Here is a 24,356-nt window from a genome sequence, read left to right on the forward strand (position 1 = left end):
CCAGGAAGCAGAGGTTGTGGTGAGCCGAGAGCACCACTGCACTCAGCCTGGGCAACAAAAGTGAAACTCTGTCTCAAAGAAAAAAAAGAGAGAGAGTGAAAAAAGAAAAAAACTAGATCCTTAAGGGGTCCAAGGATTTCAGGCTTTAAAAATCCCTGGCCAGGCATAGTGACTCATACCTATAACCCCAATACCTTGGGAGGCAGAGGTAGGTAGAACACTTGAGCCCAGGAGTTCAAGACCAGTCTGGGTAATGTGGCAAAACCCCTGTCTCTACAAAAAACATATAAAATAGCCAGGCATTGTGGTACATGCCTGTAGTCCCAGCCACTTGAGAGGCTGAGGAGGCAGTGGTTTCAGTTAGCTAAGATTGCCAAAAAAAATAAATAAATACATACATACATATATATATATATCCCTGATCTATGTATATACAGGCAAATGATGGTGAACATCAGATCTTTTTTTTTTTTTTTGGAGATGGAGTTTCGTTCTTGTTGCCCAGGCTGGAGTGCAGTGGCGCGATCTCAGCCCACTGCAACCTCCGCCTCCTGGGTTCAAGGAATTCTACTGCTTCAGCCTACTAAGTAGTTGGGATTACAGGTGTGTGCTGCCACATGTGGCTAATTTTTATATTATTAGTAGAGATGGCATTTTACCATGTTGGTCAGTCCGGTCTTCAACTCCTGACCTCAGGTGATCCACTCGCCTCAATTTCCTAAAGTGTTGGGATTACAGGAGTGAGCCATCACACCAGCAATAGTGAGCATCTTTTCATGTGCTTACTATTTGTTTATCTCGGGAGAAATGTCTTTTCTAATTTCTTTTTCCCCAATTTAAAAACAGACAAAGGGCCGGGTGAGGTGGCTCAAGCCTGTAATCCCAGCACTCTGGGAGGCCGAGGCGGTTGGATCACAAGGTCAAGAGATCGAGACCATCCTGGTCAACATGGTGAAACCCCGTCTCTACTAAAAATACAAAAAATTAAAAAAAAAAAAAAAAAAAAAAACAGACAAAGGACCCAAAAAGACTTTTTTTTTTTCAAAGAATTTCTTGGGGAAGAAATGTCTTTTTAGGTTTTTTGTTCATTTTTTTCTTTTTTTGTTTTGAGATGGAGTCTCACACTGCAACGTCTGCATCCCAGGTTCCAGTAATTCTCCTGTCTCAGTCTCCTGAGTAGCTGGGACTACAGGCACACGCCACCACGCCTGGCTAATTTTTCTATTTTTAGTAGAGACAAGGTTTCATATTGGCCAGGCTCGTCTCAAACTCCTGATCTCGTGATCCACCCATCTGGGCCTCCCAAAGTGCTGGGATTACAGGCGTGAACTACCATACCCAGCCTCTTTGTCCATTTTTATTTTGGTTTGTTGTTGCTGTTGTTTTGGTTTGGTTTTTGGGCAGCGTATTTGGTAGAGACAGAGTCTCTCTACGTTGCCCAGGCTAGTTTTGAACTCCTCGCCTCAAGTGATTCTCCTATCTTGCCTCCCAAAGTGATGCATAAGCCACCATGCTAGCCTTTTTAAAATTGTTGAGCTGTAATAAATTTTTATATATTCTAAATATAAGTCCCTTTTCAGATACAGGATTTCTCAAAATTTTCTCCCATTCTGTGGGTTGTTATTTCACTGATACGGTATCCTTCGCAGCACAAATATTTTAAATTTTGATTGTCAGTCTCTCAGGTAAAAATAGTGCGCCACAAAAAAAACAACCAGTTCAGTTTGCATCTTAATTGTACCTACTACCATACTTTGGATACAGAAGTATGCATACATCCCATTTTATCATATAGATTATTAAAAATATGTGTATCTAAAAGCCGAGATTAATGAATATCTTCTGTTTAATCATGGACATTAAATGAAACCAGTTTTTTGTTTTGTTTTGATTTTGCATGCACATGGTAATGCAAACTTTATGATCATTAGCAACATTTAGTGCCAATGTCTTGAATGGTGCTAAGGTGCAGAGTTTTATCTACTGTTGCCAGTCCCATCAGTATAAATGCTAATGCAGTGAAAAATGCAAATAATGTTTTACGATTATTATGAAATAGTCTTCACTTCACATGTTCCATGGAAAGGGTCTCAGAGAACCCTGGGGTCTGCAAGGCCATACCTTGAGAACTGCTGCTCTATGAAATCCACGTTTCTTTAAAAAGGAAAATAATTCTTTATATATATATATTTTCTTATAAAATTGATACTCCAGGAACAAGCTACAGAAAGTTTCTCTACCCCTGACCACTGCATAGCCAAAGGATACATAAAGCCAGAGAGAGGAATTTAAGCAAGGATAATGAAAAGTAATGGCTCTTCTACCACATTTGTGAGGAGAAAGCAAAATTGGTAGATGACGATGATTTGTGAAATTATCTTTTGTAAATATCTACCCCATTACAGTGAATATATGCAAATAAGATTCTATTCTCTGGGTAGCAAATGAAGACAGGTTTAGACAGTCCTCTATAAGTAGCAAGTGAAGCCTCTGTCTAGAAGGAAGAAAACAAAGTCAATTCAAAGTAATCCTGTAGTTGCTAAACCAGTAAAACACATTCTGAGGACTGAAGCCTCCTCCTAACATCCTTTAGAGAGTAACAGGGATATTATCTACTGCAACTACTTAACCTGTTTAAGGATTGTCAAAAACTAATAACCATGTTAAAGCAAATTTCTGAAAATGCTTACAGACCATGGTCAAGTTACTGAGACCTAGCTGAGGCCTAACTTATTTCTGTTTCTAACCCACCATACATACCACTTCAAGATTAATTTCCTAAATGAGCCAGGCACAGTGGTTCATGCCTATAATCCCAGCACTTTCGGAAGCCAAGGCAGGTGGATCACTTCAGCTGAGGAATTCAAGACCAGTTTGGGCAACAACATGACATGGCGAAACCCTGTCTCTACAAAAAATATACAAAATTATCTGGGCATGGTGGCACGTGCCTGTAGTCTTACCTACTCAGGAGGCTGAAGTGGGAGGATCACCTGAGCCAGTGGACAAGCCCGCAGCCGTGATTGCACCACTGCACTCCAGTGTGGGCTACAGAGTGAGATGCTGTCTCAAAAAAAATCCCCTAAACCAGCTGGGCACGGTGGCTCACATCTGTAATCCTAACACTTTGGGAGGCCGAGGTGGGCAGATCACCTGATGTCGGGAGTTTGAGACCAGCCTGACCAACATGGAGAAACCCAGTCTCTACCAAAAATACAAAAAATTAGCTTGGCATGGTGGCGCATGCCTGTAATCCCAAATACTTGGGAGGCTGAGGCAGGAGAATCACTTGAACCTGGGAGGCGGAGTCTGCAGTGAGCCAAGATCACATCATTGCACTCCAGCCTAGGCAACAAGAGCAAAGCTCCATCTCAAAAAAGAAAAAAAAAAAAAAATCCCTAAATCACCCTCATCTTTACTGAAGAACTCTCAGTAATAATGATTAAGAGCTCTTAACCACATGTCTGGCCTTGTACTGAAGAATTTAAAGGAATTTTCTCATTTATTCCTCCCAGGAATTCAAACAGGTAGCTTCTTTAATTCTCTTCCTGCCCCCACTGCCACCACCCCAGAGATGAGGAATATGACTAAAAGACATTCTGTAACCTGCCCAAATTGCCAAGCTTCTGACTATCAATGGTAAGATTCAAACCTATGTTATCTCTGCAGAGATTCTCTAACATTAATAATCATTTAGAGAACTTGTTTAAAAGACAGCCAATTAGGCACCACTGCAAGACACACAGATTAAAATTTCCAGGGCAGTTAATCTGACTCATAGCAGGTTTAGGAACCACTACAAGTTAACTTTCCAATTCCTACAGAATGGAGTTTCTTTCTTTCTTTCTTTCTTTCTTCTCTCTTTATCCCTTTCTTTCTTTCTCTCTTTCTCTCTCTCTCTCTTTCTCTCTTTCTTTTTTGAGACAGGTTCTCACTCTGTCGTCCACGCTGGAGTGCAGTGGCACAATCTCGGCTTACTGCAACCTCCGCCTCCCAGGTTCAAGCAATTCTCCTGCCTCGACCTTCCAAGTAGCTGAGATTACAGGCATGTGCCACCACACCCAGCTATTTTTTTTTTCTATTTTTAGAAGAGATGGGGTTTCACCATGTTTATAATGCTAGTTTTGAACTCCTGACCTAGGGTGATCCACCCACATCAGCCTCCCAAAGTGCTGGGATTACAGCATGAGGCACTGCGCTCGACCCAGAATGGGGTTTATTTCTTATGCCTAAACCCTCCCCACAAGCAGCTTCCTCCTCTCCTAGAATAGGGCAAAATTCCCTAAACTGGCCTACAAAGCTCTTTGCTTCATAGTCTGTCACTTACTGATATTTTTGTTTTTTTCTTGCCCCAATATCTTCTTTTTGTTTCAGTTTCTTCTAGTCATAATTTCCTTCACAAGGTATTTGCACATGCTGTTCTTTGCCCTGGAATGTTCTTCCCTCTTCCCTTTATCTAGTTAATTAATGCCTGTACTTCTTCAGGCCTCAGTATAACACATTTCCTCAGAGAAACTTTCCATGACCCCCTGGTCTAAGCCAAATCCTAGTTATAATCTCTCATAATACTATGTACCACATTTGCAATTTGTTAAGTTTATTTATGTGATAATCCTTCCCACGATAAACTATAAACCCCACAAAAAAGGTAAAGACTGAGCCGGGCGCGGTGGCTCACGCCTGTAATCCCAGCACTTTGGGAGGCCGAGGCGGGTAGATCACGAGGTCAAGAGATCGAGACCATCCTGGTCAACATGGTGAAACCCCGTCTCTACTAAAAATAAAAAAAATTAGCTGGGCATGGTGGTGCGTGTCTGTAATCCCAGCTACTCAGGAGGCTGAGGCAGGAGAATTGCTTGAACCCAGGGGGCGGAGGTTGCGGTGAGCTGAGATCGCGCCATTGCACTCCAGCCTGGGCAACAAGAGCGAAACTCCGTCTCAAAAAAAAAAAAAAAAAGGTAAAGACTGCCTATTTTTGCTCATCATTGTATCTTCAATGCCTAGCTTAATGCCTGTCGCAAACATTCAGTATTTGTTAAATGAATTAATTCTGCAAGGCTTTTAAACTATTCTCCCTATTTAAACAGTTGTCTTGGTCCATTTTATGCTGCTATAACAGAACACCTGAGAATAGGTAATTCATAAAGAAAAGAAATGTACTTGGTTCACAGTTCTGGAGGCTGGGAAGTCCAAGACCAAGGGGCCAAAACCAGTGAGAGCCTTCCTGCCACACCGTAATACAGCAGAAGGAATCACATGGTCAAAGTGAGAGACAGAGACCAAAAGACCGAACTCACTTTTATAACAAACCTGCTCTCAAGATAATGAAGTCACTCCCTTGTTAACTATATTAACCCATTCATGAAGGCAGAGTCCTCATGACCTCATCACCTCTTAAATATTCTACCTCTCAAGACTGCTGCATTCGAGTTTTTAAGTTTCTTTCTCTTCTTTCTCTTTTTTTTTTTGAGACAGAGTCTCACTCAGTTGCCCAGGCTGGAGTGTAGTGGCATGATCTCAGCTCACTGCAACCTCTACTTCCTGGATTCAAGCGATTCTCCTGCCTCAGCCTCCAGAGTAGCTGGGATTACAGACACACACCACCATGCCCGGCTAATTTTTGTATTTTTAGTAGAGATGGGGTTTCACCATATTGGCCAGGCTGGTCTTGAACTCCTGATCTCAAGTGATCCGTCTGCCTCGGCCTCCCAAAGTGCTGGGATTACAGGTGTGAGCCACCACACCCCACCTTAGAATTTAAGTTTCTAACACATGAACACTGGGGTATATATTCAAACCATAGCACCAGCCCTTCATATTTTCCATTTACATACTAGAGATCTATAGTTCGAGTCATAAAAAATAACTTCTTTCTTTACATCCTTTCATCCTTACCCATATCCAAGATTCTTTTCTACCTCTTCACCTACATAATTACTACTCTTGCTACAAAGTAGAGCCTAGATAGGTTTTACAAAGCTCTCTTTAACACACCAGTCCACAACAATTTCCCGTCGAACTTCTACATCACTGTATACTTCTATACCATTTATTTGACACTTTCTCAAATGCTATCATGCCATGTTATCATTATACAATATTTCATTATTATACCATTTTATTTGCTTTTATTTTTCTAAATACAAACATTTTTAGGTATATAGAGTGTATGTCTCTGAAAGGTAGGTATAGGTCAGCTATCGGGCAGATATAGTAGCTCATGCCTATAAGCCCTGTACTTTGAGAGGCCAAGGCAGACAGATCACTTGAGGCCAGGAGCTCGAGACCAGCCTGGCCAACATGGAGAAACCTCATCACTATTAAAAATACAAAAATTAGCCAGGCATGGTGGTACACACCTGTGATCCCACCTACTCTAGTCGCTGAGGCATAACAATCACTTGAACCTGGGAGTTGGAGGTTGCAGTGCAGTGAGCCGAGATGGTACCACTGCAATCCAGCCTAGGCAGCAAGCAGAGCAAGACTCTATCTTAAAAAAAAAAAAAAGGTAGGTATAGTTTAATTTGCTACTAGCGTATCTATGCATATATTTTCTGGAAACACCTGCTGAAGGAACTAATGAAAAAAAATTTTTTGTAGCTTGGAATGAGGGCTCGGTCTGCAGTTTATCACCAAATTTGGTAATTGACAGTTCTCCTTAGAGGGTCCTAAAAATATTATACCATTTCTCTAGGGAATACTTCAGGACCCTTTTTGGTAAACAGTTCAAAACAAATGTAATGGAAGAACATTAGAGTGATATATTATTCTAAATTTTCTGACATATTTAGAGAAATTCATACTCAGGTACCTCTAAATCCATTATAGAATTATTAAAATATTCCGTAACTCTTTAGAACTCTACATTTGTCCCAGTTACTTTAGGAAACTTTAAATATTTTCAGTAGGTTAATTTCTATTTCAAAATATATCTCTGAGGAAAAGAAATGTTTTTGGCTGTAGTCGTGCTGTTTAGTTACTCTCTTGGCTGAATATCATTAATCATAGATTTTTTTTTTTTTTTTTTTTGAGACAGAGTCTCGTTCTGTCGCCAGGCTGGAGTGCAGTGGTGCAATCTCAGTTCACTGCAACCTCCCCTCCCGGGTTCAAGCAATTCTTCTGACTCAGCCTCCTATCAGCTGGGATTATAGGTATGCACCACTATCATAAACTTCTATACACTTTTAACCCTATATAAATGCAGGAGTACATTTCAATGCGGTTTGGGTCAGACTAATCTCTAATTAATCAAGACTTTTTTCCTTCAAAATCAGAGAATATGTTATAATTCCAATTATTCTGAGTCTTATCAGAAAATACAAGAGCCATAAAAAAAAAGTTGGCAAACAATATTGAAATTCAGACTATATGTGTCACCCATTTCAAATGTTAGGATTTATTTATTTCCCGAGTTTTATCAATCACTATTTTTGCTGATACTAATAAAAAACAAGTTTGATAATAAAGAATTATCAGTGATATGTTTCTTTTTAGATACCCTCATGAACATTTTATACAAAGCTAATTGCTTTTTTTTCCTTTTTTTCTTTTTTCTTTTTTTTTTTGTGACGGAGTCTTGCTCTGTTACCCAGGCTGGAGTATATCAACTTGATCTTGACTCACTGCAACCTCTGCCTCCCAGGTTGAAGCAATTCTCTGCCTCAGTCTCCCAAGTAGTTGGAATTACAGCTACTTGAGAGACTGAGTAGCATCCACCACCACGCCCGGCTAATTTCTGTATATTTAGTAGAGACGGTGTTTCACCATCTTGGTCAGGCTGAGTCTTGAACTCCTGACCTCATGATCCACCCACCTTGGCCTCCCAAAGTGCTGGAATTACAGGTGTGAGCCACTGTGCCCAGCCGCTAATTGTCTTTTAAAAGCTTTATTGCGATGTAATTTATGCAACATTAAAATTCATCCATTTTAAGTGTACAATGGGTTTTTTGAGTATATTTACAGAGTTTTGTCACTATTACCATAATCTAAATGTATCTTATTTGTGATATAATTAACAAAATTCTATAACCAAACCACTATCTAATTCTAGAACATTTTCATCCCCACAATAAGGAACCTCATACTCAGTAGCAGTCACTCCCCATTTCTCCCCAACCCCTTCAGTCCTATGCATTTACTAATCTACTTTTTGTCTCTATGGATGTGCCTATTCTTGACATTTCATGAACATAGAATCATACAGTATGTGATCTTTGTGACTGGCTCCTCTCACTTGGCATAATGTTTTCAAGGTTCTTTCATGTTACAGCATATATCATAACTTTATTCCTTTTCTCCTAATAATATTCTATTGTATGATATACCACATGTGGCTTATTCACTTATCAGATGATGGATATTTGGGTTTCCACTTTTTGGCTATCAAGAAAAATGCTGTAGGCTGGGTACTGTGGCTCACGCTTATAATCCTAGCACTTTGGGGGGCTTAGGTGGGATGGCTTGTGCTCACAAGTTCAAGACTAGCCTGGGCAACATGGCAAAATACCAACTCTACAAAAAAAATTTTTTTTAACCCAGGCATGGTGGTGCACCCCTGTAGTCCTAGCTACTTTGGGGGGCTGAGGTAGGGGGATGGCTTGAACCCCTGAGGTCAAGGATGCAGTGAGCTGGTGCCACTGCACTCCAGTCTGGATGACAAAGTGAGACCCTGTCTCAAAAAAAAAAAAAAAGAATAATGCTGCATAAACATTCACAAACAAGATTTTGTATAGACAGATGTTTTCATTTCTCTTGAAAATACTTAGAAGTGGAATTACTGGGTCATGTGCTAATCACCCTTTAGATGAGTAACAGGATTTTTTTTCTACTTCAGAGGGTTTTTGACACAGCGAGGAGGCTTTTTCATAAAAATGCAAACATAAAATCCATTTGTTGGTATAATAAGGTCCATGTGCACATGTCTTTGCTATCAACAAAAGGTATATTTTCCAATTTCAGTTGAAATAGAAATTCTGACATTGGATAAGATCTTAGAATCTTGGAGTCTGTACTAATCCACTTCATCCACATGCTGGGATAAAATTCTGTTCTTAAGCAGGAAGTATATATCCAACTCCTATGGCTGACAATTGCTTAAGAGATAAGTACATGATAAGGTTAGACTGACACATAACCAGGAGCAAAAAGTAATAATTTAAAATGTTAAGACACTGGGCTGGGCGTGGTGGCTCACATCTATGATCCCAGCCCTTTGGGAAGCCAAGGCAGCCGGATCACCTGAGATCTGGAGTTCAAGATCAGCCTGGTCAACATGGTGAAACCCTGTCTCTAGGAAAAATAGAAAAGTTAGCCGGGTCTGGTGGTACAAGCCTGTAATCCTAGCTATTTGGGAGGCTGAGGCATGACAATAGCTTGAACCAAGGAGGTAGAGATTGCAGTGAGCCAAAAATCATGGCACTGCACTCCAGCCTGGACAACAAAGGGAGAATCTGTCTCAAAAAAAGAAAATAGGCCGGGCGTGGTAGCTCAAGCCTGTAATCCCAGCACTTTGAGAGGCCAAGATGGGCTGATCATCTGAGGTCAGGAGTTCTAGACCAGCCTGACCAACATATAGTAAAACCCCGTCTCTACTAAAAAATACAAAAAAATTAGCTGGGCATGGAACACACTCCTGTAGTCCCAGCTACTTGGGAAGCTGAGGCAGGACGATCCCTTGAACCCGGAAGGCAAAGGTTGTAGTGAGCCATGATTGAGCCACTGCACTCCAGCCTGGGCAACAGAGCAAGACTCCATCTCTCAAACTAAATTAACAAAATAAAATAAAATATTACACATCAACCATGTGTGGTTACTCACACCTGTACTCCAAACACTTTGGGAGACCAATGTGGGCAGCTCGCTTCAGCCCAGGAGTTCAAGACCAGCCTGGGCAACATGGCGAAACCGCGTCTCTACAAAAGTATATATATATATGTATATATATACACACCCTGATTGTTAGACACCCTGATTACTCATTTTCTTTCCCTAGGAGGAGTGTTTGTGTGTGTTGGGGAGGTGGTGCTGTTTCTCAAAAGCATTTTTCAAAAATTGTAGGCCAAATAAACTTCTGGTCACTATTCTGGAGGTTTGTTTTCTCCCAGTAACAAACACTCTAGTTCAAATATATTTTGCAAATTTTGAACAGATAATGAAAAGCTGATTGTAAAATTCTACATTTAAAAAAGACTTTAAAGACACATTTTCATTTTTTTAAAAATCAAACATCTTGCAGCAGAAATTAGACATAATCAAGGGAAAACTACCAGACGTCCTACCAACCACAGCCCTAGAGAAAACGCCACAGGTCGTCCAAAAAACGCATTCGTTGGAGTCAACAGCTCTTTCCTCCCGCCAAAGCTATCCCTCGAACGTCAGAAGCTGACCCTACGAGTGACTGATTTGATTTCTCCTTTTTGATTCCCCCCACCCTGCCACTCCCAATCCACCTGCTTGAAGGTGTCAACGCGACTACAAACGGTTAACAGTGACCAGCAGCAGAGAGAGAAACAAACATCCCTGACAACCCACAGCTGAGTAAGCAAGAGCCGTTTATTCACCAGCGTGTTCCATTTGGAGACTGTCGGCGAGCCCTTGAAAGCCCAGGCACATTTGAGAAGGTTTCTGGCGAGGGAGAGAATCATCTTTTCTTCCCCCACTCCCGAGCCCCAAACACACAGGGAGAGACTCGGGTGGAAGCCGTCTGGTCCGGGCAGTCCCGACTTGCCCGCCCCCTCAAGAAAAACCTCACGCACCCAACCAGCCGACCCCTCGAGGGGGGTGGTGTAATTCCCCCAAAATGGGCTCTGCTGCAGAAGAGGCTGGCGCCAGCGCCGGGGGCTTCAGAAGGAGTTTCTACCACCCCCACCTCCGCCACTGCCCGCCCCGACGCCACGGCCGCGGCTGAGGACCCTGATGAGAAATGGCCCTTCAGCCCCCTCCCCTCACCTGGCTCGGTCCCACCTGAGGGCAAGAACGGAGGCGAAAAGAAACAGGCAGGGAAGGCTGACCTTGTTGCTACTGACAGTGGAGCGACGCATCCTGCTGCTTCCTGGAAAGCCGCCCGAAGGACATTTTTTCTCCCAGGAGGAAGGAAACGGGAGGGCGCCGGCCGGACGGCGGCGGGCGCGGAGGCGTTAGTCCGGGCGGGCTGTGCAGCCTCGAGCGGGGACGGTCCGAGGACTACATCTCCCAGGCTGCTCTGGGCCGCCCTGCGTCGTGACCCCGGCGCGCACGGAGGCGGCGACTCTTACCTCACAAAGGTAGCTCCTCCGCCGGCAGTAGCTCGGCGCCCGCGGTCCATGGACCGGAACCTCGGGCCGACGGGCAGGAACCCGGGCCGCGATCGCCGCCTCCCCGCCTAAGGCTCCTCCTCCTTGCTCTCCGCCGCCTACCCCGAACGCCCGCAGGCTCCGCACAGCCGTCGCCTGGCTAGCCGAGCTGCCCCAGGAAGCTGGGTGGCGGGTTCGCGACTGCCGCGGGACTGAGGCCTACTCTGCCGCCTCTCAGTGCTATTGTCCCTGGGCCTGGCCCTGAGCAGGTCTACTGGGGAGGGCCGAGTGCGCCGGCTCCGCGGAAGATGCCGGATCAAGCCCTACAGCAGATGCTGGACAGGTACGGGCCGCTGTGTAGGGGACCGGGAGCCGCCGACCCTCGCTCTCGCCCTGCCCGCGCCCGCCCTCGAGGCTCTTGGTGAGCAGAGCCCGGCGTGCCGAGAGGGGTTCCACGGCCAGGGGGTTGTGAAAGACGCAGAAAGTTTTCAGTCTAGACTTGGGGGCGGACGGAGCAAGCGGCCTGGGTCGTAGACTTTGGGTGAAACTTAGCCAAGGAGTGGCGTCTGGTTTCTTTGGAACCCCGTTTTGACGTGAGGGGGACTTAGGTTAACCCACAAGATTAGTTTCTTTTTCTTACCCTCTTCCCCTCCCCCCACAACTTGTAAAGTGTGCGTCAGTGATGTCACTGGCAAGAAGAACCCAGTTATCTTTCAGGGGAAGGACCCCCTTCTAATTTTAAGTCTCTAAGAACCAGTGATAAGCATTCTTTTAGAAAGTCTGATTGGCTGATTTCATTCTCCCCGTTTTCCCCGTCCCCGCACCCCCTCATCCCGTCCCCACCTCCGAACTGTAAGGTCAGAGTATTCGCAAGGAAGCTTTAACGGTCAGTCCAGAGTAGAGGTTATGGAAAACAGCCAACTGAGTCCAACGCTGAACACTTAGCGTACTTGACGATCGTTGAGTTCATTGAAGACATTTCAGCTAGTACAGGAGTCAGTTGCCCATTCTTGTGGGCCCGGGTCGGCGAAACTCTTTGTGAAGTCAGCTGTACCGCCCTCTGCTGTTGAAATTCTAGTCCGTGGGTTCTACCCTGAGTTTTTGGAGACTCTAGATCCACATTTCCCCCCAGCCAAGTCTTACTTCCTGGCATAGCAAGTTGTACAAGCTAATTCATGATATTTGTGGTCGCTTACAACTCTCAATAGGCATCACTTGCCATCCATTTCAGCAGGTGGTACCAACTCTTTGTATTAAGTAAAATTCCAACTGTAAGGTGTTAAATGAAGGGCCTCCCTTAATTGAGTTTATATCTAATTAAATGCTGTTTGGTTCTGCCACACCCAGAACACAAATGACCCAAATGTACATATCCTTCCAGGGTGACCGACATTTTTTTGGAGCTTAGAATTTTGAGCCGTCTCAATTGATAGAAATTATGTCACTGATTTTTTTCAGTTGGGATAACTGGTGATTCATCCAGCCCTTGTTTCAGGTCAGCATTCTGCCAATTGTATTGACTACCCTTTTCTATGTATGTGTGTGTGACGTGTGTGTGATTTACAAGCTCTTGGAAGGCAGAAACTTACTATTGTTTATCTCGAATCCCAGAATAGAGCCTGGTACTCAGTAGGTAATTAAGTATTTGTTGTAAACTAATGCACAAACTTATTTGTCAGTTTCCCCAGTCGTCTAGGGGTCTGATAATTTACCAGGTATTCCTTTCATTGTAAATTGGCGAATTGTGGCAAATTTAATTATGCATAGAGGGGACCACCTGCCACTGCCAATTCTAAGCTGTTGAGACCCTGTTCTGATGCAGGGTATTTTGTAATTATTTTTTTTCCTCTGAGGACCTCCTGCTTTCGTTTGTACATAGTGACTTTTTTTCTTTTTTCTTTTTTTTTTTTTTGAGACGGGTTCTCAGTAACCCAGGCTGGAATACAGTGGCAGTGGCATGGTCTCAGCTTATTGCAGCTCCAGGGCTCAGGTGATCCACCCACCTCAGCCTCTCTAGTAGCCAGGGACTACAAGCACATGCCACCACGCCCAGCTAATTTTTTGTATTTTTATAGAGCCAGAGTTTTGCCATGTTGCCCATGCTGTTCTCAAACTCCTGGGCTCAAGTGATCCTCCCACCTCAGCCTCAGAAAGTCCTGGGATGTCAGGCGTGAGCCACCGTGCCCAGCCTAGAAATGCTCTTATGTCCAACAGCTAACCTAGCTTTTCATATGCTCTTTGGAGATTTCCCTAAAAGTAAGAAGCCAAAGAGTGAGGTCCAGCACGGTGGCTCACTCCTGTAACGCCAGCACTTTGGGAGACCAAGGCAGATCACTTGAGGTCAGGAATTCGAGACCAGCCTAGCCCACATGGTGAAACCCTGTCTCTACTAAAAAAAATACAAAAATTAGGCTGGCATAGTGGCGCATGCTTGTAGTTCCAACTCTTGGGAAGCTGAGGTATGAGAATTGCTTGAACCTAAGAGATGGAGGTTGCAGTGAGCCAAGATCGCGCCACTGCGCTCCAGCCTGGATGACAAAGTGAAACTACGTCTCAAAAAAAAAAAAAAAAAAAAATACTAGTGAGGCATTTAAAACTTCTCAACAGAAATGTGAAAGTTTTGGCTGCCATTTACTGAAGCAGGTGACTATGACACTGGCTTACTCTCATCTTTGTTCTTTTGACATACCTTAAGGTAGATTTTTAACATGACTATCAAAGACCTTTATTGTCTGGATTAGTAGTTGGTAGCCTACTTCCATGTTAGAATTACCTGGGGAGCATTTCAGAACATGCCTGGATGCTGGATCCTCTCTAAGACTAATAAGATCAAAATTTTCTGTAGGGTAGATCCTGGACATCTATAAAGCTTTTTAAATGTTTCGGCTAAAAATGATTGCCCTAAGTCCTAAGGCAGTGGTATCATGGTAAGAGATAGTAGGGTATGGTGAGTAAAGCTTGGGCTTCAGAGATAGCATGAAATTTGAATTCTGCCGCTTACTAGCTATGTGACTTTGAACTTAGATTCTGACACTATGTATATCATCATTTATAAAATGGGAATATCCTACTTCACAGGGTTACAGTAAAACGAAAACGTAATCTCTATAAAACAACAAAACACTCTGTGTTAGCCCATTAGAAGGCACTTAAGACTAATGTAAACCAGTTTGGCCATTTTTCCCTATCTACTTTATGTTTACAATATGCTTCATCTGGGCTGGCCCTACTGCAAGTTGAACACAAAGATACTCAATATGGTTCACTTGAAGGAGTATCTACAGACCCAAGAGACTAAGATATGTCAGCCTATTAGGACCCAGAATTCTTTTCATGAATTTGGCTTCTCCCTAACCTGGTTTTTGGTGCCAATCTTTGAGGGACAGAATTTAGCTCAGAAAATTGTTCATGTGCTTGTTTATTTAATGCAGGTTTTAACTTTGTAAAGACTAAGGAAATATGTGTGATAATATTGTTCTGTCCTTTTAGGTTAAGTTATGTATTTTATTTAGGCCAGGCACAGTGGCTCACGCGTGTAATCCCAGCACTTTGGGAGACTGACATGAGAGTATTACTTGAGTCCAGGAGTTGGAGACCAGCCTGGGCAACATGGCGAGACTCAGTCTCTACAAAAAATTGAAAAATTAGGCCAGGTATGGTGGCACATGCCTGTGGTCCCAAATAGGAAGCTGAGATGGAAAGATTCCTTGGGGGTCTTGGCTGCGGTGAGCCATGTTTGCATCGCTGGGTATTCCAGCCCAAGTAACAGAGCAAGACCCTGTCTTAAAAAAAAAAAAAAAAAAAAAAAAAGGTGTTATTTTACAATGAATCAATTATTAAACATTTATATTTATTGAATTTATTTAACAAATACTGAGTGTCTACATAGGCCCAATACCATTCTAGGCCCTTGGTATATAGTGGTGAATTGAACATTTAAAAAAGCCCTTATGGAGCTTTAATTCCAGTGGTGTTTGTGTTACCTAAACTGTCAAAGACTCTTTCAATGGTAACATGAATGGTATGTTCAATTTATACCACTTAATCTTTCAGGGTTTTTAAACTAGTGGCAACTTTTTTTTTTTTTTTTTTTTTTTTTGAGACAAAAGTCTCACCCTGTCACCTAGGCTGGAATGCAGTGGTACAGTCTCTTGGCTCACTGCAACCTCTGCCTCCCAGGTTCAAGCAATTCTTCTCCTTCGGTCTCCCAAGTAGCTGGGACTATAGGTGTACACCACCACACAGAGCTAATTTTAGAGACAGGGTTTCACCATGTTTGCCAGGCTAGTCTCGAACTCCTTACCTCAAGCAGTCCACCAGCCTCGGCCTCCCAAAGTACCTGGATTAAAGGCATGAGCCACTGAACTTGGCCAACTAGTGGCAACTTCTTAATAGCTGAAGTTGAATTCCCTTGTCTTTTGCAAATAACTCACTTTAGTTTAGCTATTATTTATATTGATAAATTTAATTACTATAGTATTTGTAGGTGGAAAGTATATATATGGATATACTTTTGATTGCCTTTTGTTTTTATAAACTGTTTAAGTGTTTTATATAAATTTATTATTTGAACTCTTTTTTTTTTCTTTTTAAACAGTTTCACTCTTGTTGCCCAGGCTTGAGTGTAGTGACTTTATCTCAGCTCACTGCAACCTCCACATCCCGGGATCAAGCCATTCTCCTGCCCCAACCTCCCGAGTAGCTGGGACTACAGGCATGCGCCACCACACCCGGCTAACTTTTTGTATTTTTTTTTCCTTTGGCTGTAGATCTTTTTTTTTTTTTTTTTTTTTACCCTTGGCCATAGACCAACTTTTTGTATTTTCAGTAAAGACAGATTTCTCCATGTTTGTCAGGCTGGAACTCCCAACCTCGGATAATCTGCCTGCCTCAGCCTCCCGAAGTGCTGGGATTAGAGACGTGACCCACCACTCCCGGTCTTGAACCTTTTAAATTATTGTGGGTAAACAAGAATGCTGGAAGGGGGGGTGATTTTTCTAGTGTCATGAAGGTTTTAGCATCACAAATATCATTTCCCTGAAATTATAACCACTCGTAAGCCCAAACCCTTTATATCAAGTTTTTTGAACCTTAGTTAGGTCTTCTGTCTTTTTCATTGCTTCAGTTCTTTAGTAAGAAGTTGTTATGTATTACTTTCTCTTTCACCACCACCTTTCTTATTTTTCTGTAAAACTTCTCAAAGTTAGGATTGAATTTTCAGAGAACAATTCAAAGAATATAACAGACTGCAGGAATGGACCTCTGATTTGAAGCCTGGACTTACTGAGAAATGCTTCTGGAAACTACTTTTGCTTCCCTGTCTTAAAATAAGCACGTATTAATTTGTTGAGGTTGTTTTGCATTACTTACTTGCATCTAGTGAATGAACAGGGAATGTAGCCAGAATGTCCCCAGAATGATCAGATGGGAGAAAGAGCAGAGAGAGTGGTCTATTCCTCTAACACCCTCCTGCAGTGGTAAACTGAATTAGAATTCTGCCTCTGTGAGAGTGTTATCCACAGATGTATATCCCTTTGGAAACCAAGGAATCTATATTCTGATAGGAGCATGCTGTGTAAACAATTTCACATTGTCTTTGTCAGTTGACCTCAATCACATCACCATTTTGGCAATTATAAACCAATGCCCAGAATTAAAAGCCATCATCAGTTAGTTATATTTGCTTCCAGCTATATGTGTAAAAAATGGAAACATTACAAATAAAATGAAAATCTCCTTTGACCACTGTCCCCACTGTCTCCTTTGACCACTGTGCATCTTCTCATCCCCACTCCATTATCATAAAATGGGTTTGTATTTCATCCTTCTTGGTTTAATGCCTTTATATATAAAAGTATATTAATAGACCACTTTTTTTTTTTTTTTGAGACAGAGTGCAATGGCGCGATCTCGGCTCACCACAACCTCCACCTCCTGGGCTCAGGCAATTCTCCTGCCTCAGCCTCCTGAGTAGCTGGGATTACAGGCACGCACCACCACGCCCAGCTAGTTTTTTGTATTTTTAGTAGAAACGGGGTTTCACCATGTTGACCAGGATGGTCTCGATCTCTCGACCTCGTGATCCATCCGCCTCGGCCTCCCAAAGTGCTGGGATTACAGGCTTGAGCCACCGTGCCCAGCCAATAGACCAGTTTTATTATTTTTTTGATACAGGGTCTTTCTCCGTTGCTTAGGCTAGAGTGTGTTGGGATTCACTCAGGGTGGCTGGCAAAATATTAGGGAAATATTGGGGAAAATTACAAGATTATAGTCTCAAACCTTATGGAAGGCCAAAAGATTTTAATGGAACAGGCTGAAGGCAGCCAGTTCTTACCTTAGAACTTTAAGTCATAGGGTAAGCTTAGGGTAATAAAGCTTCCCCAGTTAAGTCTGTTTACCCCACATCCCTTTGTCTCTACTCTGTTTACTCAAGTAAACTTTGTGTTAGATGGTCCTCTCAGGGGGAGGTTGAAGGAGAGTTACCAGTTAATGGTGTTTACTCTGAGCTCCAGAACCAAGACATTTTATCATCTTAAAACCACTGTTTTAACCACGTGAATTATCCACAAGTATGTTGACTTAGAACCTCTGTTATTAAATGTATTTGAATAAATGTGAGGAGGAGCAGCAGCAAGTGGTGGTCAGTTAGCTGCAATCACCCTCTAAAAGCAGCTGACAGCCATCCCTAGTCCACTCAGATTCACTGTATTCTGATGTGTGTGAGTGCATTTTATTTGTCTGGTGTTGAGTCAGGGTCTGCAGGACAGATCTCTGCAGTTCATGATCAGTGGTCTCAGGTAGTGACCCTGACATGATCAAGGTGTCAGGAGTGGAATAGCACAATCATGGCTCACTACAGCCTTGACCTCTCAGGCTCAAGTGATCCTCCCACTTCAGCTTCCAGAGTATCTGGGACTACTGGTGTGCACCACCACACTGACTGATTTTTTGTACTTTTTTGTGGAGATGGGGTTTCAGCATGTTGCCCAGGCTGGTCTCAAATTCCTGTGCTCAAGCGATCTTCTTGTCTTGGCCTCCCAAAGTGCTAGGACTACAGGTGTGTGTCACCACACCCAGCCTTCGTCATTTTTTTTTTTTTTTTTTTTTTTGAGATGGAGTCTCACTCTGTCACCAAGGCTGGAGTACAGTGGCATGGTCTTGGCTCACGGCAACCTCTCCACCTCCCAGGTTCAAGCAATTCTCCCACCTTAACCTCCCAAGTAGCTGAGACTACAGGTGTGTGCCACCACGCCAAGCTAATTGTTGTATTTTTAGTAGAGACAGGGTTTTACTATGTTGGCCAGACTGGTGTCGAACTCCTGACCTTTGACCTGCCTGACTCACTCAGCCTCCCAAAGTGCTGTGATTACAAGTGTGAGCCTTTGTTCTTTTTTTTTTTTTTTTTTTTTTTTGAGACGGAGTTTCGCTCTCGTTGCCCAGGCTGGAGTGCAATGGCGCGATCTCGGCTCACCACAACCTCCACCTCCTGGGTTCAGGCAATTCTCCTGCCTCAGCCTCCTGAGTAGCTGGGATTACAGGCACACGCCACCATGCCCAGCTAATTTTTAGTATTTTTAGTAGAGACAGGTTTCACCATGTTGACCAGGATGGTCTCGATCTCTTGACCTCGTGATCCACCCGCCTCGGCCTCCCAAAGTGCTGGGATTACAGTCTTGAGCCACCGCGCCCGGCCCTTTGTTCTTTTTTAATCTAGTCTCCTTTATGACATTTAGCTTCTTATTTTCTCTTTATTATTTCTCCTTATAATTTTACTTTCATTCCCCTTTCTTGCCATTAGCACTACTAAAAGTATACTGAAGGGCTGTGTGCAGTGGCTCACACCTGTAATCCCAGCACTTTGGAAGGCTGAGGCACACCAATCACCTGAGGTCAGGAGTTCAAGATCAGCCTGCCAACATGGTGAAACTCCATCTTTACAAAAATTAGTAGGGCATAGTGGCATGCACCTGTAATCTCAGCTACTCGGGAGGCTGAGTCAAAAGAATCACTTGAACCTGGGAGGCAAAGGTTGCAGTAAGCTGAGATAGTTGCACTGCGCTGCAGCCAGAGCAACAGAGCGAGACTCTGTCTTAAAAACAAAAACAAAAAAAGCATACTAAACATTGCCAGTAATTTCTTAGTTAGTAAATATAATGACATTTTCTTGAGGACTTTTTATCCTTAAGTATCACATTACCTTTTCTTCCTTCAATTTTTATGTATGGTTCAATTCTTGTTATTTACTATTCTGAAAAACTATACTCACTCATGCTCTTTCCTCTTTATTCAAATGACTCCCACATCTGTCTTTATTCCTGACCTCTTTTCCTCATTTCTTTTAGCACCTAATTTCTACCTGCCCTGTGGACATTTCTATTTGTGTGTACATGATATTGCCAGTCAATCTAAAACTAAGCTGCTTATCTTCTCAATTTTTGTTTTTTTTTTTTTTTTTTTTTGAGACGGAGTTTCGCTCTTGTTACCCAGGCTGGAGTGCAATGGCGCAATCTCGGCTCACCGCAACCTCTGCCTCCCGGGTTCAGGCAATTCTCCTGCCTCAGCCTCCTGAGTAGCTGAGATTACAGGCACGTGCCACCATGCCCAGCTAATTTTTTGTATTTTTAGTAGAGACGGGGTTTCACCATGTTGACCAGGATGGTCTCGATCTCTCGACCTCGTGATCCACCCGCCTCTGCCTCCCAAAGTGCTGGGATTACAGGCTTGAGCCACCGCACCCAGCAATTTTTGGTTTTTGATGTTACCATTCTTCTTGTCCACCAGCTATAAAACAAATTTTGTTTGTTTTTGAGACAAGGTCTGGCTCTGTCACTCAGGCTGGAGTACAGTGGCCGATCTCTGATCACTGCAACCTCCATCCCCCACCCCTGGCTCAAAACATCCTCCCACCTCAACCTCAACCCAGCTAATTTTTGTATTTTTAGTAGAGACAGGCTTTCGCCATGTTGCCCAGGCTGGTCTCAAACTCCTGGGCTCAAGTGACTTTCCTGCCTCAGCCTCCCAAAGTGCTGGGATTACAGGCATGAGCCACTGTACCTGGCCAAAACTTATGTTTTTCTTGTTTTGTTTGTTTTTTTTTTAAAGAGACAAGGTTTTGCACTCCCAGGATAAGGCCTCCCAGGTAGCTAGGAGCACAGCACAAGCTACTGCGCCCAGCTAATTTTTTACTTTTTTTTTTTTTGGTCACAGAGGTAATGATGAGTCTCACTATGTTGCCCAGGCTAATCTCAAACTCCTGTCCTCCACCAGTCCTCCTACCTTGGCCTCCTGAAGTGTTGGGACTACAAGCATGAGCTACCTTGCCTGGCCTTTTTACAATTTTTTGCTTTCTTCTTTCCTTCCACATCTATTTTTCATCACATATTGTTGATTTTCCTTTTTGTAGCTTTAATTTTTCACTTGGTCCAGTTTGGCCTGCAGAGTGGCACTAGAATTAGCCAAGGCACAATTATCATGCCATTTCCATACTTGAAAATCTGCCAGTCTCTGTGTCACCTAAAAGGATAAAATGTCAACTTCCAACAGGGTGATGTACTTTGATCTGTTGCCATAATCCAGCCCCAGCCTACCTTAACCATCCTCTCCTGCACTCCTCTTCATTGTCCCCTAAACATATCCTGGTCTTTCATCTCTTTATTTTTGCTTTAGGTGCCTTCCTGTCTCCTAACACCTGGCCAAGTCTTACCCATATTGAATTCTGCTGAAATATCACAGTGAAGCCTTGCACAGCTCCCCCACAGAGTTAATAACTCCTTTCTGTGTTTCAGTAGAACCTTTATGCATTTATTAGAGTATCACATTATACTGTAAATTTTTGAATGTGATTGTCCCATATCTCAGAGCTTCCCCCACACACATACCCTTACCGCCACCACACACGTTCATCTGGAAGTTCATTGAGAACAATAACTGCCTGTATTTCCTAGCCTGTTTTCCCACAAGGGACCTTGGCTCCCTGCAGCCTCCACCACCCAGGTTTAAGCAATTCTCATGCCTCAGCCTCCCAAGTAGCTGGGATTACAGGAATGTGCCATCATGCCCAGCTAATTTTTTGTATTTTTAGTAGAGACAGGGTTTTATGCACTCCTGGCCTCAAGCAGTCCTCCTGCCTCAGCCTCCCAAAGTGCTGGGATTACAGACATGGGCCACTACACCTGACCTGCCTCCTAATTCTTAAGTGCTGTAGTTCACATAGATGAAAATATATAATTTTTTTTTTTTTTTAAAGATGAGGTTTCACCCTGATGGCCAGGCTGGTCTTGAACTCCTGACCTCAGATGATCCACCCAGCTGGGCCTCCCAAAATGCTAGGATTACAGGTGTGAACCACCGCGCTCAGCAGATGAAAATATTTATGTGGCCTATTGCAGTAAACTGAAAGGATTTGTATCTCTGGAGGAAGCTCCTTATGGCTGCTTTAAAGTACCACAGTAAAATGAAACACATGCCTTTTTGTACTGGCTGTCATTTTCTGGGAAATGTAAATGTAAATTTTTATATATATACACTATAATTGGGCAGCATGGGGTAGTGAAAAAAAGGTGATGATTTGGAGTCATGCCCCAGGTTGCATCCATGCCTCTCTGCTTACTTTGTGGCCTTGGCCAGATCACTTAACCTTTCTGGGCTTTTGGTTCTTGTTTAAGATGGTAATAATTATGCTTTCAGAGTTTACGAATATCAGAGACAAAAGATACAGCATGAATATACTATACTCAATAAACGATTGCTCAGTGTTCATGGGGAATTGGTTCTGGGACCTCCCAAGGATGCCATACTCTGGATACTCAAATCCCTGATATAAAATGGTGTAGTTTTTGCATATAACCTATGTACATCCTCCTGTATACTTAATATTCTTTCTAGATGATGTGTAATACCTAATACAGGCTGGTGTAGTAGCTTACACTTATAATCCCAGCACTTGGGGAGACTGAGGTGGGTGGCTCATCTGAGGTCAGGAGTTTGAAACCAGCCTGGCCAACATGGTGAAACCCTGTCTCTACGAAAACTACAAAAAAAAATTAGTTGGTCATGGTGGCAGGTGCCTGTAATCCCAGCTACTTGGGAGGCTGAGGCAGAAGGATTGCTTGAACCCAGGAGGCAGAGATTGCAGTGAGCTGAGACCACACCATTGCACTCCAGCCTGCGGGATGAGCAAGAAGACTCTGTCTCCCAAAAAAAACAAAAAAATAAGTACATAAAATCTAATATGGTGTAAATACTATGCAAACAGTTGTTATACTGTATTGTTTATGAAATAAGGAAAAGTCCATACATGTTCAGTACAGACGCAATTTTTTTTCCAAATGTATTTTGCCTGAGATTGGTTGAATCAACAGATGCAGAACCCTTAGATGGAGGGCTGACTGTATTTCTCTTCACTTTTTTTTTTTTTTTTGGTAATGTGTCATGACTATGGTTATGTTTTTAATAAATCTGGGTGCTTTAACTTCCATTCCACTTGGATAGACAATGTATTAGTCTCCTTGATGGTGTGCTTTCTGTTTCAGAATTCTTGGGTGTAATATTTTTAATCCTGAGACAAAATAAGCAACATGTAGTTGTTTTCACTGTCAAACAGAACCTTCCTTACATTAACCAGAGTATGAATCTTCAAATTTGTTCTGAATTGAGTGCTTGTTCTCTTTCCTTAGAACAGTCATGTAAATACACTATTATGGCACCACATATAATACAACAGCAGCAATTTAAAGCTTATTCCACACTTGCGTTCTATGTTCTCAGTTTTTCTATTCTGCTGCACTCCAGTTTTCATCACAGTGATTTCTCAGGCAGGAGTCTAATTTCCCAGAACTTCCTAAGATTCCAAAATAAACACCTACAATTTGAGTCTGCACAGAAAGGCTTTACTACCAGCTGTTTTGTTTGTTTGTTTGTTTGTTTGTTTTGAGACGGAGTTTCACTCTTGTTACCCAGGCTGGAGTGCAATGGCGCGATCTCGGCTCACCGCAACCTCCGCCTCCTGGGTTCAGGCAACTCTCCTGCCTCAGCCTCCTGAGTATCTGGGACTACAGGCACGTGCCACCATGCCCAGCTGATTTTTAGTATTTTTAGTAGAGACGGGGTTTCACCATGTTGACCAGGATGGTCTCGATCTCTTGACCTTGTGATCCACCCGCCTCTGCCTCCCAAAGTGCTGGGATTACAGGCTTGAGCCACCACGCCTGGCTGCCAGCTGTACCTATCTTGCTTAATTTAGTGCCAGTGAGAAACTATCTTATTGATAAAGCCCCCTCACTTTTTTCTACATACTTTAAAAATAATTAACTTGTTTGACCAGATAGACTATAAATTAGTCACAAATGAACCCTATGAAGGGAGATTGTCCTTGTTATTCATCCTTTCCCAACTGGTTTGTAATACCTAGCTTCATCTTAATAAAATCTTTCTACTCCAACCACATTGGTCCATTAACTATGTTCATTTCCATCTCTAAGCTTGCTTATGCTGTTTTTCTTACTTCAGATAATCTTTTCTTTCATATCTAACTTGAATTCTCATCGGTAGTTCTCTCCTTTTATTGAAACCTAAGCTGTTTCATCCTGTTTCTTGGTCTCTCATTACATTTCTGTATTAAGGTTACTAACACCTTTTCTTGACACTTAATGCTTGGTATGGTGGTTTTTTGGTGATACTCATGTGCATGTTTGTTTATTAACTAGACTGTAAGTTCCTTACATCTAGTTCCTTGTGGCATCAGATAACGAATGTACTTATTAGGTACTCAGTGGATTTAGGAGGAGATCTTGAATAATGCTATATTTAGGGCAACTTTGTCATGTATATTTCTAAAATTGTTTATAAATTTTTCTGTTTACTCTTTATAACTGGCAAAAACCATCATAGTTTTAAAATCACATGGAATTATATTACCAATACCTGTAAGACTCTACATCTATTCTTAGGAATAAGTCATTGTCCTTAGATTTGTCTAGTTTAATTCTCTTTTTTTGTTTTCACATAATGATAGTGATTTGTTCTTTGATCCCTGAACCAATCATGATACTTCCCAGATTCTCCCTTTACTTTGTAAATGAATATGCC

The 24,356-nt window shown here is 42.6% G+C and overlaps 2 protein-coding genes across 3 annotated transcripts in view; one reads left to right on the forward strand and one right to left on the reverse strand.

Annotated features, from left to right (window-relative positions):
- CPEB3 (cytoplasmic polyadenylation element binding protein 3) overlaps positions 1 to 11,179 on the reverse strand; it is a 247,140-nt gene extending 235,961 nt beyond the window's left edge. Inside the window, exon 1 of one of the 2 annotated variants that reach the window (XM_074382575.1) lies at positions 11,010 to 11,179. The gene's annotated coding sequence lies outside the window, so the exon portion shown is untranslated. Of the gene's footprint in view, positions 1 to 10,947; positions 10,990 to 11,009 lie in introns of those variants that run through there. The other variant, XM_074382576.1, reaches the window with a different exon arrangement.
- Positions 11,180 to 11,253: 74 nt separating this feature from the next.
- MARCHF5 (membrane associated ring-CH-type finger 5) overlaps positions 11,254 to 24,356 on the forward strand; it is a 69,337-nt gene continuing 56,234 nt past the window's right edge. The window contains exon 1 of the mRNA XM_010333278.3: positions 11,254 to 11,613. Coding sequence (XP_010331580.1) covers positions 11,579 to 11,613 — 35 coding nt within the window. The 5' untranslated portion in view covers positions 11,254 to 11,578. The remainder of the gene's footprint in view (positions 11,614 to 24,356) is intronic.

The sequence above is a fragment of the Saimiri boliviensis genome, chromosome 12 (assembly GCF_048565385.1).
Source record: "Saimiri boliviensis isolate mSaiBol1 chromosome 12, mSaiBol1.pri, whole genome shotgun sequence".
NCBI lineage: Eukaryota > Metazoa > Chordata > Mammalia > Primates > Cebidae > Saimiri > Saimiri boliviensis.